General features: G+C 32.3%; 1 protein-coding gene across 1 annotated transcript in view; it reads right to left on the reverse strand.

Moving 5' to 3' along the window:
- The window catches only part of LOC128157928 (uncharacterized), a 75,026-nt gene that overhangs the window by 16,233 nt on the left and 38,724 nt on the right, over positions 1 to 20,069 (reverse strand). Inside the window, exons 14-16 of the mRNA XM_052820600.1 lie at positions 12,701 to 12,804; positions 12,379 to 12,573; positions 11,431 to 11,502 (exon numbers count right to left, since the gene is read on the reverse strand). Of these exons, the coding sequence (XP_052676560.1) occupies positions 11,431 to 11,502; positions 12,379 to 12,573; positions 12,701 to 12,804 (371 nt within the window). The remainder of the gene's footprint in view (positions 1 to 11,430; positions 11,503 to 12,378; positions 12,574 to 12,700; positions 12,805 to 20,069) is intronic.

Below are 20,069 nucleotides of genomic sequence, written 5' to 3' on the forward strand. Positions count from 1 at the left end.
GTTTCCAATTGTAATTGCAGTGGAAACTTGGGGACAGGCACTTGCAAATAAATCAATTCTTTTTCATTCAGATAATATAGCTGTTGTTGAAATTATCAACAAAATTTCTTCTAAGGATACTTCTGTTATGCGCTTAGTGAGGCGCTTAGTACTGGCTTGTTTAAGGCATAACATATTGTTAAAAGCTGAACATATTCCAGGGAAAATTAATACCTTACTAGATTTACTTTCGCGATTACAGGTACAGAAATTTCTTGGGCTAGCACCGTACATGGACAGATTTCCAACCACTGTACCAAAGCAATACCTGCATGTTTGAGTGAGACTGCATCTTAGTTGTTGGAACATAACACTCATCAATCTAACAAGATTGCTATGTCTGTTTTTCAGAAATTTCATAAGAAAATATATAAGACAAGTCCTGAATTTCCCATCAATGTAGCACAGGTTATATATTTTGTGTCATGGCTACATACGGAGGTAAAATCACACAATACCATCAACACTTATGTAGCGGATCTTTCATATTATCATCATCTTAATGGTCTTACAGACCCAACACAATTTTTTATTATCAAAAAGCTAATTTAAGGTGCACAACAGTTGTCAAGTACACCTGATCCGATAACACCACAGATATTGCCAAAACTTGTCCAGGCAGTTAAATACACAGTCTCTGGTAAATACAATAGGCTCATTCTTAGGGCAATGTTTACTCTAAGTTTCTTCGCTTTTTTGCGTGTGCAAAATCCCTTGGTAACATGAAAAATGTAATCCAAATGAATAACTTGACCATAAGCGAACCTTTGAAAAATGCAAAGTGTATGACATTAACTTTAAGACATTTCAAGCATAATGATTCCTGCAGACCAGTGTCTTTACAATTAACAACTCAGAAGTGTAAATCTATTTGTCCTGTCCAAGCTATGGTGAAATATATAAAAGCCCGTGGTATCGCTTGCGGACCTTTGATTACTTTTGATGAGTGTAATCCCATTTCACAATCATATTATACATCAGAGCTTAAGAATGCTCTAATGTATTGTGATCGTGATTCCAAGCTTTATAAATCACATAGTTTGCGCATAGGTGCAGCTTCATATGCTATCATTCAAAAATCTCTGAGGAAAAAATACGCCTAATGGGCCGTTGGAACTCTAGTGCAGTAAAACGTTATTTTGGTATTCCTGTTTTTGATACCATTGAGGTTTCTCCTCAGAACTAAAGTCAGACTGACTGAGGCAGCTGACTGCATTTCCAGTGCCAATATTATTGTCTGTTTCAATCGAACTATTATTAAGGTCTTCCGTTTTCAACGGAAGACCTTGTACTGATTCTGTTGGTAATTAGGGTTTTCCGTTTTCAACGGAAAACCCTTCTGTTATTCTACGGTTTCTTTTTCTTTATTATTATACTTTTTTTTCTTTTTCTGACTTTTTTGGAGCGTTATTTCTCAGAAACTATTCAACCGATTTACACCAAATTTTTAGGAGTTATAAAGCATCAATGTCGCTACTGATTGTTTAAATTTCAAATTATTACGTCACTTCCGGTTTCAGATATGGACGAATTTGTAAATTTTTAAGAGTAATTTTGTCCACGCATCTCCTCTGAAACTAATCATGATAAAAGCTTGAAATTTGCAGGGATTGTAGATGAATGTCTGTAGATTTCCCTCCATGCTTCCAATTGGGAAAAATGCGCAAGGCCTAGAAGCTCGCCTGAACCTGAAAATTAGCACCAATTTTTTTCACAAAATTTTCGCACATTTTCCGTAATATCTTTTAACGTATAAATATTTTGTTAAAACATGTAATGCAAAAGCTGTTTCAATTTGCACGGGCTTTTATTTGATATCAAGAAAAAGGGGCTGGCCCCTCAAATTAGGGGCCAAGAGGGCTCTAAAGTCTTTTTGCAATAACTTTTTAGTGAACAATAATTTGTTATCAATTATAGAAGCAAAAATGTTCATTGTACAGCTGTTTATCTATACAGTACCATACTTAAGTCATATATAACGTAATTAGGGGTTTCAAGGGGCCAGAAGTTCAAAACTTTGATCATTAATATATGAAAAAGGAGAAATATTTTGAAAAGCAATGTAGAACAAAAGTTGTTCAAAATAATGTTTTGTACAATATGCTACCTTAAATGTTTTTGTTTATGGCCCCATTTAGGAGTTAAAGGGCCGGCCCCTAAAACACATTTGTACATATATCTCAAGAACGGTAAACATTTTGTGAACACTTGTTAAACAAAATATGTTTATATTTACAAGACCTTTCATTTGATGTCAAGAAAAAGGGGCTGGCCCCTCAAATTAGGGGTCAAGAGGGCTCTAATGTCTTCTTACAATAACTCTTTACTGAACAATATTTTGTTATTAATTATAGAAGCAAAAATGTTAATTGTACAGCTGTTCATCTATACATTACCATACCTCAATCATATATTACGTAATTAGGGGTTTCAAGGGGCCAGAACTCAAAACTCTGATCATTAATAACTGAAAAAGGAGAAATATTTTTAAAAGCAATGTAGAACAAAAGTTCTTCAAAAAAATGTTATTAACAATATGATACCAAAAATTTTGCTGTAAGTGGCCCCGGTAAGGGGTTAAAGGGTCGGCTCCTAAAACGCATTTGTACAGATATCTCGAGAACGGTTTACAATTCATGAACACTTGTAGAACAAAATATGTTTATATTAGCGAGACCTTTTATTTGATAGCCAGAAAAAGGGGCTGACCCCTCAAATTAGGGGCCAGAAGGGCTACTAAGTCTTTTCATAATAACTCTTTTCTGACCAATAATTTGATATTAATAAAAAAAGCAGCAAAAAAGCTTTTATTAAGCTTAATTTAAAACCGAAACCCGTTTTAAAATCGGACGATGCATTACAGAGATATCGGGGTTTAAAAATTGATTTTTCCGGAAATTTTGATTCCACGTCCTTGGTTTAAAAAATAGCGTAATGTTTATAGTAAAATTAACTCGTACCAAAAATAATTGTTAAGTCGTACTTGAACACATTCGGATTTTTTTGTTAAGTCGTTCATGTAATCGGAAAGGTGTTTGGTAAGTCGTACTTAAAATCATTCGTATTTTGTTAAGTCGTACCAGGAATAATTCGAGTTTTTCCATATTTTATATTTTAGTTACTCTTGCTATTGGTTTAAGAGCTCTGCTTCTTCCAGGAATTTCCAGCTTTACTTCCGACATTAACGGAAGACCCACTCGTTGCTTTGCAACGAGCTTTGCTCTAGTTATTCTTTTTTTTCTTTTTCTGACTTTTTTGGAGCGCTATTTCTCAAAAACTATCCAACCGATTCGCACAAAATTTTTAGGACGGATAAAGCATGATCGGCGCTACATATAACTAAATTTTTAATTTATGACGTCACTTCCGGTTTCAGATATTGACGATTTTGTAAATTTTTAAGGGTCATTTTGTCCACGCATCTCCTCCAAAACTAATCAAGATAGAAGCTTGAAATTTTCAGGGATTGTAGATGAATGTCTGTAGATGTACCCCCATGCTTCCAATTATGAAAATTGCTGAAGGCCTCGAAGCTCGCCTGAACCTGAAAATTAGCACCAAATTTTTTCACGAAATTTTTGCACATTTTCTGTAATATCTTTTGATGTATAAATATTTTGTTATAACATGTAATGCAAAAGTTGTTTAATTTTGCAAGATCTTTAATTTGATATCAAGAAAAAGGGGCTGGCCCCTCAAATTAGGGACCAAGATGGCTCTAAAGTCTTCTTACAATAACTTTTTACTGAACAATATTTCGTTATTAATTATAGAAGCAAAAATGTTAATTGTACAGCTGTTTATCTATTCAGTACCATACCTTAGTCATATGTTACGTAATTATGGGTTTCAAGGGGCCAGAAGTTCAAAACTTTGATTATTCATATCAGAAAAAGGAGAAATATTTTGAAAAGCACTGTAGAACAAAAGTTGTTTATAATAATGTTTTCAACAATACGAAAGCTAAAATTTTTTTGTTGGTGGCACCGGTAAGGAGTTAAAGGGTCGGCCCCTAAAACACATTTATATAGATATCTTGAGTAAGGTGAACAATTCCTAAACACTTATTGAACAAAATATCTTTATATTTGCAAGACCTTTAATTTGATATCAAGAAAAAGGGGCTGGTCCCTCATATTAGGGGCCAAGGGGGCTCTTAAGTCTTTTTATAATAACTCTTTACTCAAAAATATTTTGTTATTGATTATAGAAGCAAAAATGCTCATTGTACAGCTGTTTATCTATACAGTATCATACTAAGTCATATGTTACGTAATTAGGGGTTTCATGGGGCCATAAGTTGAAAACTTTGATCATTAATATCTGAAAAAGGAGAAATATTTTGAAAAGCAATGTAGAACAAAAGTTGTTCAAAATAATGTTCTTAACAAAATGATACCAAAAATGTTGATGTTAGTGGCCCCGATAAGGGGTTAAAGGGTCAGCCCCTAAAACACAGTTGTTTAGATATCTCGATAACGTTTTACAATTTGTGAACACTTGTAGAACAAAATATGTTTAAATAAGCGAAACCTTTTATTTGATATCAAGAAAAGGGGCTGACCTCTCAAATTAGGGGCCAGAAGGGCTATTAAGTCTTTTTATAATAACTCTTTTCTCACAAATAATTTGATATTAATCATTAAGCAACAAAGAAGCTTTTTTTATGCTTAATTTTAAACTGTAATCTGTTTTAAAATCGGACGATGCATTACAATAATATTTGGATTTAAAAATTGAGTTTTCCGGAAATTTTGAGTCCACGTTCTTGGTTAAGAAAATAGCGTTATGTTCAAAGTAAAATTAACTCGTACATAAAATAATAGTTAAGTCGTACTTGAACACATTCGGATTTTTTTGTTAAGTCGTTCTTGAAATCGGAAAGGTTTTTGTTAATTCTTACTTAAAATCATTCGGATTTTATTTAGTCGTACCAGGAATAATTCGTTTTTTTTCATCTTTTTATTATATTTACTCTTGTTATGGGTTAAAGAGCTCTGCTTCTTACAGGAACTTCCAGCTTTACTTCCGACATTAACGGAAGACCCACTCGTTGCTTTGCAACGAGCTTTGCTCTAGTTCATTTTATTCTTTTTTTTCTTCTAGACGTTTTTTAAAACTCAAATATCTTGCTTGTTTGTTGTCCTATAAAGTTCAAATTTGCAGAGCTTATTGGTAGTTACTATTTCTCAATATCTATGGAAAATCGTTGATATCAACACTTCCGGTACCGAGTTATTCCCCTTTTTCCCCAAAATATAGGCATTCTTGTGCACGCAAAGGCTCTGAAACCGCTCACAGCCTGTGTTACAAAGTCACAAATCTTCAAAATAGAGAGTTTGAACGTTGTCCTCCGAGTTTTGTTTTTACAATTTTCCTCCTTTAAAGTTTTAAAAAATTAATTTGAATTTGTGTTTCAAAAAATGCTGATTTTTTGTTGTGTTTTTGTTATGTTGCTCTTTAGTTTAAAATTTTCTCTAAACACATATAGAACAAAATATGTGCAAACTGTCAAGGGCTTTCACTTGACACCATTGAAAAAGGGCTGGCCCCTTAAATTAGGGGTCTAGAGCACTTAAAAGTCTTCGCTTTATAACTCAAAAATGGTTAATATTTCGCTATAGCTGTCGATAGAAAAGTTGTTCATTATTGTGTTATCAATGTCGTTACAAAACTATTTTGTACCGGTAATGCGTATTATGAGTGTAAAAAGCTTGTCTTGTTAACATGTACCTGTATTCATTTGGCAAGTAAGCGAATCGTCTTCGTGCGAATAACGTACATATATTAACAGCTGAAAGTGTTCCAGCATATACGGGATGCTTTGATTCATTTGAAAAAGTGTCTAAAAAGTATACGTGTACATGTTTTTCTTACAGCCTTTTTTTTTGGAGTAACCTCTGTTTAGGTCCTATAGTGGACAACCGTTAAGAAAAACAAAAACGAGAAAATATAAACGTTCTTTTTCTTATCTAGTGAGATACATAAACTAGATTTTAAAAAAAAATAACTTCCATGAAATGGATTTGAGTCATTTTACTGCAAGCATTTCAAATCGACCTAAATTCTTAGTTGTGTGCGTCATTACATAACCCATCTCGCCCGCGGCCGAGAAATTCGATCGCCAAGGTCGCGGCTGGACTACCTAGCGGTCAGCGGTTATCTAATACACAAGAATCGCGTCTGTCATATGTGATTTTACTTAGCAGCAAACACAAGAATCGTACACAATGACATTAAAGCTTACTCTTCTTAATTTGAATTAAACGATAGAATAAGAAATCGTTCTGTTTTATCATAAACTCGAACTGAAGCAGTATCAGACAGATAGATCAACTGTGGGATTAAAGGGGAAAAAAACTTATATTAATTAGAGTTTATTCATCATACTGCAAACATTGTAAATCTTCCTGGGTTCTGAGCTTTTTATGTGTGTTTTAACTTTACGTAAGTTATCCGATCCCTCTTCCGCGGCCGAGGAAATCGGTCGCGGCTGCACTACCTAGAGGTCAGCGGTTATCTAATAACAAGATATATATACAAGAACTGTTTCAATTTTATGTTCTTTTTGTTCACCTTCAATTTATTGAATGAAACATTAGAATGTGAATTGAGAAGCCCCTCTAAAAATTGATAAAAGCGATATTGTTCCAAATCAGAAACATCATCAGACATAAATCAATAGTGAATTTGTAATTCTAAAATGTTCTAAAAACTATACATGTACTAATAATGTTATAGATAAACAACGAAAAACCACAAAGATTAAACCTTCAAATGATCACCCCTAGAACATAGCCAAGGAGATCCCGCGCGAGTGGACAAGTGATCCGCGGTAGCTCGTGTTCTTCTGCATGTACTTGATCACACGTGCATGTTTATTGATATTTTGTACGATTCCAACTATTTGTTTATTCGAGATTTTGACCGGTACATGTATGATTGACTTGTGTTTCAATTTAAGATTTTTTTTATTTACCCACGAATATTTCCGCTAGATACTGCTGAGAGGTTTTATAGATATCGTAGAAAGTAGTTGACGTCTTCATAAGGTTGCACATAAAATGAGAGAGAAGGGGAGAGAGAGAGAGAGAGCGCTCAAAATTGGAAGCATTATTTAGCCGAATTAAGAAAATGAAACAGTCTCCAAGCGTTCAAGGCAGGATAAAAAAATCAAATATCAAATTAACACATGCGGTAGAGGCAATTGCAACTTCTCTGGCCTTTCTGGCAAGTTTGGAAAAACACCTCGAATGTATTAACATCACCGGATGTTAGAATATTATACAAAATGGAGTCGCTTCCCATTAAAATAAGTATCGGCAAAAAGTTTTGTATGTCGTTTCTGTGTTATATTTTAGTGTATATTGATACCTTTAATGAAATATAGCTCACATCTCAACAGATCATAAAATGTGTTGTAATTATATCAAGTTTTAAAAAAAGGGGGGTCGTCATGGACGCCTAGGTAATACATTCGAAGTGTTTTTCCGAGCTTGCCAGAAAGGCCCGAGAAGTTGCGATTGGCGGTAGAGGCTGACACGATAGAATTGAGGGATTTAGTGATTATTTTTAGAATGTTCACATGAGTTTTTAAACAAGATTTGTTTAGATTTTATCGGTTTCATGATCACAGTGCAAGGGATTTTTTTTTTTCAAAATGTGGCGAAGACCCATTTTTGGCGACTGCTTAACATGTGTACATTTTTCTCCTCAATGTATGTCACCTTCCCACCCGTGTGTTTATTCGGTCAGTCTATGCTAAGTCAAATGAATCCGCTCCACGTGCGACCGAAAATCTCGTGTCCATCAGCGCACATAGCCTAGAATATTGCCCCTGGGCTGCAGATCAGCAATTGATAAATAATGGAGTAACATTTGGAAGGATGCTTTCAATGCAGCGGACAATTGTTAAACAATAAGTGTTTAAATATTCGATGTCAATCAACCTCACATTAAAGGTGCGATATCGTAATCTGAGAATGTGGCTAAAAAATTAACCTGTTGAACACGCTAAACTTCTATAGTTATGAACAGAATAAAATATATATTATCAGAGACTTAAATAACTTAATAAGTTATTTATGTCTCTGGTTTTATAAGTTAACAGTTTTAAGTCAAATATTAAATAAAATTTGTTCTCAGGATTAGAAGTAATGATATACGACTTCATTAAGCAATAAAGTCGGTCGATCGTCATTAAATCATCAGAGTACTGCAAGTGTCGACAGTTTCTTATTTCTTTGAAATAATTGTAGTAGTTCAATTGACTTGCAGACTATAATATAGCGACTTTTCTGCCTCCCAAATATGTATGCATTTAATTGCGATAGATATTTGTTTTTGGGAATTTTACTTATTGTTATATGCACATTGATAAAAAAAATCATTGAAGTTGTGTGATATGAGGTTGTAATGCAGATTAAAACTCAGCTGAATATTTTATTTTTAATCTAGCTTGTCAAAATTGGAGATTGTTAACTTGTAGCTTGTTAACTCTGAAAAAGTCTAGAACAGAAGAAATAAAGTCTTTATAGCTTTCGCTACATCTTCTTATTTATGTGTACGCGTACATAAAAGCTACTGTATAAAAAAGTGTTGTTTTTCCTAACCTTAAATTTAAATCTATAGAAATTCAATATCTACATGTAACATCTCAATAGCTTTGATAGCTTATTACCGCTTGGAAATCATTTAGTGATGCAAATTGACAAATGCCCATAAAAAGACATTATTGGACCCCAAGGGTTTCTTATCCTTTCCGACGATGATGAGAAGAACTCAAATGTGCATACAAATCATACATTTACATGTATATTTATATGTGATATGATAGAAATAATTGAAAAATATAGGTCTTTTTTGTGCCGCACAAAACGGGCGAAAAAGATTTTTAAACCCCACGAAAAAAAATTGAGGGGGGGGGGGGTTAAATAAAAATCACCTTGTCCGTCCGTACGTCGTGTCCGGTCTATATCTTTCTGATGGAGAAACATTGGAAGTGTTCTTACTTCATACAAATAATACTCATTAACTGACGAAGCTTCATGACCTAAACCCAAGGTCATTTGGACAAAGTAAAGGTCACTGGCAGGAAAAGTGCAAAATTTGTTTCCGGTCCACTTTGGAATTTCTTACTTCACACAAAGATTGCTTATGACCTGAGGGTGTGTAATGATTTGTTCCGAAGTCATTTAAGGAGAAACATTGGGAGTTTCTATTTCATGTAAAGATTCCTGATGACCGATGATGTGTCATGAACTTGACCCAGGGTCAGTTGCGCAAGTTCAAGTTCATATTAAACATGTGTCATATCTTGTATTAATGGAAATGAGTAAAAGCTAGAGTTTGTCATAAAGATTACTTGTGACCTGTAAATATACCCTGCCTTGTCTGACTCACTTATTAAAGAAAACGAACCATCCATTATTCTCTAACAGAGAAATACGTGAGTAATGACTTCTTTCTTAGCGGGGATATTATTTGTGAGCTTGCTAACAGTACCTTTTAGATGGTCCAGTGGGAGCAATGCCCCCTTTCTCTCAACCAAAATTTCCCTTAAGTTAACGCTTAGAAAATTGATTTTTGGGTCATTTCCCCCACCGCCACATCCACACTTTTATTATAATTAAATTAATTATATACATGTACATAAATGATGTACTTTTTAAAGTTATCCTAAACTTGAAGTAAGTTAAACGAAGAACTTGCCTGGTTTGAAAATAATACTTTGAAATTGAGTCTCGTTTTCGATTTCTTGAACTTACTATTATCATATTGATAATCCAGTATAATTAAAAACCATTTCCCTTCTCCTTACACTCGCCAGGTTCTGATAGACCTGTATCAATAACAGACTATACCCACTTGACCTCCACATTTGCATACAAATTAAATAAACACCTACTTAGCAAAGATATGCCTTTATCTGTTTAATGAGTAGTGCAATACTCAATCTAGAGGTTACATAGAAAACAGGTATGAATTAATTTTTTTTGTCTCCATTTGAAGAGTTCCAATCAATTTTCTAAAGCTCTAATTCGTAAGAAGAAATTGTCATGTAAAGATGACCTTTTATCAATACAGGGTCTGTCAGGCTCTGACAAGTGTCAGGAGAAGGAGGTATTTTAATGAGACTGATGGACAATCCTTTCGCGACACGAAGTTGCGACGGAAGACCTACTCGTTGCTTTGCAACGAGCTCGGCTCTAGTTGTTTTATTATATTTGGACTGTTAGGCAGCTGAGTGTAAATAGTTTATATTGTTAATATTTTCTGAACATTGTGGCCTTAGTTCAGTCTCCATTCCCGTTCTGTAGACTAGTGCAAGATATTTTATGATTTAAGGTCATTAGTTGGGACTTAAATGTAACAAGTAATGTTGTTGATGGAGAGTAGTGTTCAGAATACATGTACTGTATTAAGACTGAGGCAGCATTGATTGTGGATATATGTTTTTGTTTCCGTTCAAATAGCTGCTATTTTTCTACAAGTATTGTTAGCTACCGGTAGATGTATTAAATTTAGACTGTCTGAGGCAGCTAAATAAATGTCATATATATTTGTTGTTGGAGTGTGGCCATTCTCCAATACTTTGGTGCATTAGTTATGTTTCATGTATCATGTGATTTCATAAGTCTACTGACTTGTTCATCTGTTTTATTTTACATGGAATAATGTACTTGATAAACAATGACTGTCTGAGGCGGCATAGTGGAATCACTTATATCTGCATACTCACAGAACAATGTTGATTTAGCTAAATCAAGTTATGCAGGTTTGTTAATTATGTAAATCACCGTGTTTTGCTATTCCCCTGCAGTATGACATAATTTTTATTATGCTGCTGTTCAACTTTACTGTACTCAATAATTCATAATTAACATGTATATGTAGATGTTACCCTGTTAAGGTTATAAACATTTTTTTTTCTCCCATTCGTCTCCACTAGATGGGAAACTTGTCTATATTGTCTGGTTCTCGACAAGTTTGTGGCATGTTTTTCATATAGATATAGTAGTCCCATCTTTTTTGCCATTCCTTAGTCATGTGTTTTTATTGTGTATGTACAATTTTTATATTCATGATACTGTCTCTTTTTGGTTGTTTTATTTTTCATTGTGACAGGTGTAACGTACAGTTTGATAGCGGACAATACCGCTACATTTACATTGGCATTTGTAATAAAATGCTCTTTACAATTCAACATGTTGTTAATATTGTCTTTCAAACTGGCAAAAAATAGAGCAGTGTAGAGTCTGGTTGAAAAAATTAATATAGGTTATATGATAGAAACATGGACTATGGTATAAATTCGAGTCAGATGTCGATACTTTTATATCCAATGATTTGTTCTGTATTTATTAACAATATTGTATAATGAAAATTTACCTTTTCGCTTACAATAGTCCAAGCGTTTGAGTTATTAGGTGACAAAATATTATCTATAACAGCGTAAAAAACCTGAAATGAATTAAAACACAAAAAATCATTACAATTAAAATTACAAATGTAGATGTGCATTAGTACACGTGATCCGTATGTTTAATCATAAAAGACACAATACTTATTCCAACACGGTCATCAATTTATTTCTGTGCCTGTTAAGATATGCACTGAACAAGATAACATGTACACTATTCCTCTATTAAGAGACAATCAATGTAAAGTTTAAATTCTCAGTAAGCATGAACAGGTCTATTCCTCAAAATCAATGTACTGAAATAAAAGAACCGTATGCATATTTTTGTGCCATGACTACTGTGGGTTATTTTCACATTATCTTTAAAGAACACAAGAGTTGGTAAACATATTACAAAAATCTGTTGATTATAAAACATAGTTATCAGTTTTTTCATGCATTAAATCACATATCGTCTTAAATATATTCGATCTACTGAATTAATCAAAATGAGAAGGAACAAAGTATCACAAATAACTAATTCCTATCCTTTTCATTTAAATATCGGGCAAACTGGAGAGTGATATTTGCATTTACTGACTTATGCATTTTGTACTGAGCAATTAGAACTCAAACAATTTTACTGTGAACGTGTGAATTTGAGTAACACGTGTTATTCTACGGCTCTAAAATGTTTGCAACATTCATAGGAAACAAAAACATTTTACAATTATTATCTCCTTTTTACCGAAATTTCACACACACACACACACACACACACACACACACACACACACACACACACACACACACACACACACACACACACACACACACACACACACACACACACACACACATATATATATTTCAGTCTTATACTTATTCATAATGCGTGGATAAAGACGAGGTTTTAATATACGTAACTCAAATATCACCTCTTTCTGAATAGCTGATCCCGTAGCATTGATTACTGTGACAATTTTGTCTAAAACATCCAGAGAGGAATTTAGATCCCAAGCACTGATTTTATTGGTCGATGATGTCAGGTGTTTCATCAGTTGAAGAGTATTGTTAACTGTCTCCGGAATGCTGAATTCATCCGCTGTTACATTTTCAATGATACCGTCCAACTATTTAAATTAATATGTAAAAAAAAAACATAATTGACACTTTATCAAAGTTAATATGGTGATATATACTTATCATCTTATTTATGGCTTATTTATGGCTGTTTATGCTTTGTGCAACAGAACTTACAAGTGATGATGCATTCACCAGAGCTTCGTTAGTGCAGCTGATGTTGTAAGGAAGTTCCGATTCCCCATTTTCTTCGCCAAATCTTTTTGCATCACAATATATCACTTTTATACATGTAAATAAAATATAACTGTAACTATATATATATATATATATATATATATATATATATATATATATATATATATATATATATATATATATATATATATATATTTATATATAAGATAAGATAAGATAAGATAAGATATGATATTCTTTATTTCCTCCAAATTAATGGAGAGTATTACTTAATCAAATTATAAACTCAAGTGAAAATAGAACAGAAACAAAACATATTTATATATGTACATATTTTGATAGACATTTATAAATTACGACAATCTATTGCAAAGAAACCTCTGTTTTTATACAACATAAATGCAACGATTAACATAATCTGTTTCCATATTGTATACGATATATTTTCAAAACTTGTACCATTGACACATCCCATAAGGGATAAAAACTGTAATTCTGGATCTTGATTTTCAAACAATATATATTCGTGGACGTCAAGAATTTCTAAAATGTTTTCAAGCATAATTTCTCTGTCTTCTAAAAGATTATAACAGCTTAAAACAAGGTGCATATTATAGCTATCTGTTTCCTTATAACATAAAGGACAAGTTTTACATACAGTTTTCATTGATGAAACTTGAACTAAAAAGTTGATCAACAGTCGTTTTGAGGGTTCTTCTTTAGCAATTTGCCAAAGCTTATTAGGGCACAAATTCGTATGTATTCTACTAAAAAAAGAGAGTTCAGGGTTCACACAGAGAGAGCTATGCCATTGTTTTTCTTCCTCTGCCCAAATTGTTTTGATAACCAATTTTGAATATTCTTTTTTGTTAAAAATATTATTACAGTCGTTAAAAATCACATCGAAGAGCTTATATTTCTTAGCTGTTTGTAACAAGTTTTTAGTTGCAAAAAGTTTTTCAGTTACATGAACATCAGAAATAAACCTATAAATCCGATTTTGTAAAGAGTTTTGTTCTGATCGGTGTAGTCTCCCTAAAAACAATAGGCGGCATTTATCAATGTAGCCTTGCATGGTCCACAGTCCAATATTTGAGATGCTGGAGAGCGACGGAGAAAATTTGGAAAATCCTTGAATTATTCTGGAGAAGTGTCTTTGTACATACTCTAGGAGTTGCATGTCGGTGAGTGTCAGTGACGACCATATTTCACAGGAGTAGAGGGCAGAGGGTAGCACAACACGTTTCCATATTTTGGCAGACACAACTGGATGAATGTCGGAGTTATTAACACCAATAGAGTATAATGAGTGGATTTTTGATCTAGCATTTTTGCACACTCGTTCGGTTAGCTTGTCAGTTTTCATATTTGCTTGTAGAAGGCAGCCAGCATAAACAGTGTTATCAGACTGAGGAATTTCACTACCAAATAATCTAATACTATAAGAAACAGAACATTTTTGTGTCTTGGAAAAAACAATGAAGACACTTTTACTTGGATTGTAATGAAGTCTCCAAGTATATGCATATTTTTCTACTTCATTAAGTAAACATTGTAAAGACCTTGGCGAGTTGGTCATTAAAACAGTATCATCCGCTAATAAAATACCTGGTATGTGTATATCACCCAAAACAAGACCATTACCATTCTGGCAAATTTCAGATAACAAATCATTAATGTAAACAAGAAACATAAAAGCACTTAGAACCCTTCCTTGTCCTACACCTTGCAAAACTTTAAGAAAGTAACTGAAAACAGATCGCCGTAATTTTCTCAGCTCAACAAAGAATTCACGAATTTAATTTTTTGCGAAGTTCATTTCCAAAATATCCTCAGCATCAAACGGTCACTGGTGATATTCCGCCGACCGTAAGAATCAACATACAGATGTTCTACCTGATTTTACTTCACAGTAATTCGCAAATCCTTATATCCGTTATGATAGCAAACCGTCGCATTGCGCGTCCGTTGTTCACTTGCCTTGACTGACTGTCTATTTTGACGTCACCTTGTTTTGGAGTCGCGAAGAGTTATTTACGTCATCGTTTACGAATCAACAAATCAGAGGCGATTATTTGAAATAGAGGGAATGTTCTCTAGATATTATTCCTAGCCGGTCAATATCAAAAAGATATTGACCGGTCAATATTTTTCGGACGAGCTAATATTACAGTTATTGACTATTTGTCTATATAGAGTTATATAGTGAGAATATACTACTGAATATAACAAATATATATATATATATATATATATATATATATATATATATATATATATATATATATATATATATATATATATATATACTGTTATATCCATTTCGCAGTACTGATAAGGTTTCCAAGGTTTTGATATGCTCATGAAAAGGTTAATGATATAACACGTCATGATATATGCCTCGCCTCTGTCTATCCATATATGGATAATATACCGAAAACAGCAGGTTTAGCAAATAATAAGGGTGATTTAATACTTTATACGAAAAAAAATCTTACCACAAATGAACAAGACTGGTATCTATAAATTTATTAGCTCAATTATAAGAAACATTCCAAAAACACATTTCTCGTATGGACATAAATCTGCTTTATAAAATGCTCTTCAGAGGCTGCAATTGATGTAAACACGTGTAGCTGACGGTAGCGATCTTTAAATGATTTATCTAGTATGAAGAAGAGACATACAGTGTATTTGTAATGGATCAGATAACTAGGTAACTATTTTATTGTGTTTTTATATATTATATGATTATTTTTATCAATTGTTGTATTGTTTGAGCAAAACATGGGGAAGGCCTGCATTGTTTACATTTATACAATGTACATGCATAGGTTTATTGTCAGTCCGTTAATTTGTTGATCAGGAAACAATCGACACGATCGAGTTAGTTTTCAGCATTTGCACTAAACAATCTGAGCTTTACATTGCATAGATTACAGTTGGTTCAATTCGTATTTTTGTAAAAAAAAAAAAAAAAAAGTAAGACTGTAAAAACAGCTGATTTGGTTTTGAAATTTCTGAAAATCAGTTAACCCACTCATGAACAGCTGATTAATACATGTAAAATGTTTCTGCTGTGTTGAAATTTCTTGACAGTTTATTTATGTAATTATTTTTACAAATTATATTCATTCAATTGTTCTGAGATACTCTTGCACAATAATTCTTATTACTAGCTTTTTATATCACTTGGAGCATTACTATTATATATCATAACATTATTTGAAAACTTGTCATCTGTATTCATTTTAAAAAATCAAAAATTAAACAAATAACTGAATAGCTTCTCACTTTATCTGAATTTCTTTAGATAAGGAATTTATATGGACATGGTATGTTTGTTTCGAATGTGCATGCGTACTATTCAAATAAAAGTTAAAGTGTCATTTTACCCACCATGCAAAGTTCACCTTAAACAAAAAGTTCAAATTGCTGTTGACATGAATGTGTGTTGTTAGTTTGTATAACTGTTCATTATTATTTATGGTTATTTGCAGAATTTGAAAAGTGTCAGACTAAATTGAAAAGAAAGAGGCTTGGAAAAATTGTAAGTACTGAAAATGACATAACATATAGTACAAGTACAATAATTCATCATCGAAAAATAATCAATCTAATAATACCTAAATGTGTTTGTTATGAGACAGTGTCATTAGAAAAACATCATGTATGAATGAGAGAGAGAGAGAGAGAATGAGAGAGAGATAGAGGTGGTGCAATTTTATGGTCATGTAGAGTAAAACAAAGGAGTCAAAGTTTTTTTTAAATATCAAGGGTGAGGGTGATACTCATTTCAAATCAAATTTTAAAGGTGTTTTAAAGCTGAATTTGAACTTGTGCAAATTGAAATACAAATCTAAACAGAATGAAATGTTTATTAGGATAAAAAAATCATTGTATGTGAAATTGTAGAAAAAATAAATCTTCCCTTCCAATCGTTCAATCATTTAGATGACATGTTAATCTCACTGACAAATCAATTTTGTTTCAATTGCAGTTTTCAGATTTACATAAAGTATGTTCTTATTGGTGACAATTTTCCCACGTACTTATTTAGGGAATATACAAAATGAAAATGATGAAAAAAATCTGGACTTAAAAAACAGGAAGACTTTTTTTGAGAAAAAAGAGGTGTTGAGCTAACAAGATATACAATATTTCATTGATATCTTATTACAAATAAAAGAAATTTGAATTGTTAAGTGTGCATGCATAAATGTCAAGTTTAAATGTTGTCACAAAAACTTATCATTATTAATCTTTGAGAAAGACCTTTATCACTTTAAATGAATTGAAAAAAATGAACCAAGTATAAATGTTTTTATTTTCATAGTTTTGTTTACATTGTAGAGGGGGGATTTACATAAGTGATATTAAACTGTCATATGCTGTTTGCATGCATAAAAATGTTAATTAAATGGATAAGGGAGAGGGTCTCCATCCCCACACAAAGGAAAGTTTCTTATTCCCTCTTTTATTGGTGGTAATCAAGATATGGAAATGAAATTTATTTTGTGAATATATATATATATATATATATATATATATATATATATATATATATATATATATATATATATATATATATATACTTAAATTAAAAAAAAACCAGAATGCGACAGTCCAAATTAAATAGATTGTTTACTGTTAGCGCTTTCAGCCATGTCGGCTCTTCAGACATTTATACAAAATTAAAAATGTTGTTTGTAACGTTGTCAATGACGTCGGGTTTTTAAAGTTCATTATGACGTCACAATGTACATCAAGGAAGCGATGGCGTGAACTTTATCAATGCAGTTAGGCATAAAATGTAAGCAATGCCTAGACATATAATAAAATACATTTATATATGATAAATCTATTTTCGATTAAGTTTCGGGTATTAAAAAAATAGTCCTCTTTTGTGGTTCGGGCGATTTCATTTGAAGTCCACATTTTGTACAACGGAAATATTTTAAATGTTCGCTTTCCACACTTCGCAAAATGCTCTGAACATGGAGTGTTTTTCACTGTTTCGTCCTTTATTTGTTGTTTATGGACTCTCACTCGGACGTTGAGCTGGTTGGTCTGGCCAATATAATTTTCCCCACATGTATATATAAGGAATTACTTATATTTACATAATTTTAAACCATCTTACTATTAAATATTTAAATATTAATAAGCAAACCGCGCTGGCGCTCAATTTGGCTTTATGTGTTATATAGTACAAAATCGATACGTAGTGTTATCACCGGCAAAGACACAGAAAAATGTATATATATATATATATATATATATATATATATATATATATATATATATATATATATATATATATATATATATATATATATATATATAGTTAAATCCAAAAAATATCGCAGTGTCCGGTTTTATATCAAGAAAATTTGAACGTTTTACTCTGTGTTGTCTTTCATTTTTCAAATTTTCTTTATATATATATATATATATATATATATATATATATATATATATATATATATATATATATATATATATATTTATATATATAATATCATTAAAACTGGTACCTTACAACTGAAAATTGAGTTCTCTGTAAATTCAAAATAAATAGCAAAATCAAGTTCATGTGTTTATTGTGTCCAAAGTCTTAACGAGAGAGAGAGAGAGAGAGAGAGAGAGAGAAGGAGAGAGAGAAGGAGAGAGAGATTTCTGTTGAGAAAAAAGAAGTATACGAATTAAACTTCACAAACACAGTATATCAATCTTTAAATTAAACATCACAAACAGCGTATAATACTTCATTGTTAAATATACATGCTTCCTTTCTCTTTACTTGAAATCAAACATCACAGTGTAGAATACATGTATTTCATTGTTAGACATACTTTTGTTCTCTTTGCTAGAAATCAAAACATCACAAACAGTGTAGAATACTTTATTGTTAAGTATGCTTCCTTTCTCTTTACTTGAAATCAAACATCACAAACAGTGTAGAATACATGTACCTCATTGCTATACATACTTTTTCTCTTTGCTAGAAATGAACATCAGACACAGTGTAGAATACTACATTGTTAGGCATGCTTCCTTTCTCTTTACTTGAAATCAAACATCAGACACAGAGTAGAATACTACATTGTTAGCCATACTTCCTTTCTCTTTACTTGAACTCAAACATCACAAACAGTGTAGAATACTTTATTGTTAGGCATACTTCAGTTCTCCTTAATTGAAATGAAAACTTAGAACGAAACTATTTCCCCTTATCTTGGAAGGAACACGTGGTGCACCTCGCGCGTTGATTTGATTAACAGGGGTAACACGTTGACTTTGACTGAAACTGCATGCTAGATTCAATCACAATGTACTTTATTCTTTTGTGGATACTAATTTTATAAATATAATATTAGTATATTTCAAATGAATGTACGTAAAATTACGTCTAAAACTCTCTCTCTCTCTCTCTCTCTCTCTCTCTCTCTCTCTCTCTCTCTCTATACGATCATAATAAGAGAATTTCTGGATCGACGACACTCATTTATCAGGAAACCCCTTCTGCAAGATACAAAAGGAGGGGGAGGGGGGTACACAGTTAGACAAAGTAGTTTGCAATTTCGAGGTTATCTTTTGTCTTGAACAGGTGTGGAAACCTTTTCGATATGCCGTTTTCTACCTTGGGTTTGCAAATCACTATACACAGGAAATAATATCAGCTTAAACTAAACATACACAAGAAAAGAAATTTGTACATACATAGTTTGCATTGTATTTTTCGAGTTGAGTTGTATGCATTTAATAACATGTACAGTTTCCCATGGTGTTTTGTGATGCAAAATAATTTCCTCCTTCCTCATTAATAAAGAATAAACACATTTAAGTAGTACAATGTAATATATTAACAAGCTTACATGTATAAGGTTAAGATAAGAGAACAACACTAATTATTTTGATATTATCTACCTAACTCTGATGTCAAGCTGACCTTAAATTGCCATAATACTTAACCGCTTCGCGATTATTCTAACATGATAAGCGATAAGCGCGCTGTTTTTTCCTTTAAGAAAAAAAAATCATAGATTGTCATTAGTTTAATTTCCTCCGAAATGATGCCTCCGTCTATCAGTACTTTCAGTATTTTGATTAAAAAGTGAGTTAGTTCTGTTATTTTTCTGACAGCATAAACCGAACCAGTATCGTCTAGATTTTATCTAAGATAAAAACAAATTAGAAATATTTCTAGAGCAATTAAATAAAAAGTAATGGTAAGAAACCACACAAAGAAAATGAAATAACACTTTTATATCTATTTGAAATCTAGAAATGAGACAACTTGATTCTGCCTATTATGTCCAGATTGAAAAACCTGATTTAGAAGCTC

Source organism: Crassostrea angulata, chromosome 8, assembly GCF_025612915.1.
Source record: "Crassostrea angulata isolate pt1a10 chromosome 8, ASM2561291v2, whole genome shotgun sequence".
NCBI lineage: Eukaryota > Metazoa > Mollusca > Bivalvia > Ostreida > Ostreidae > Magallana > Magallana angulata.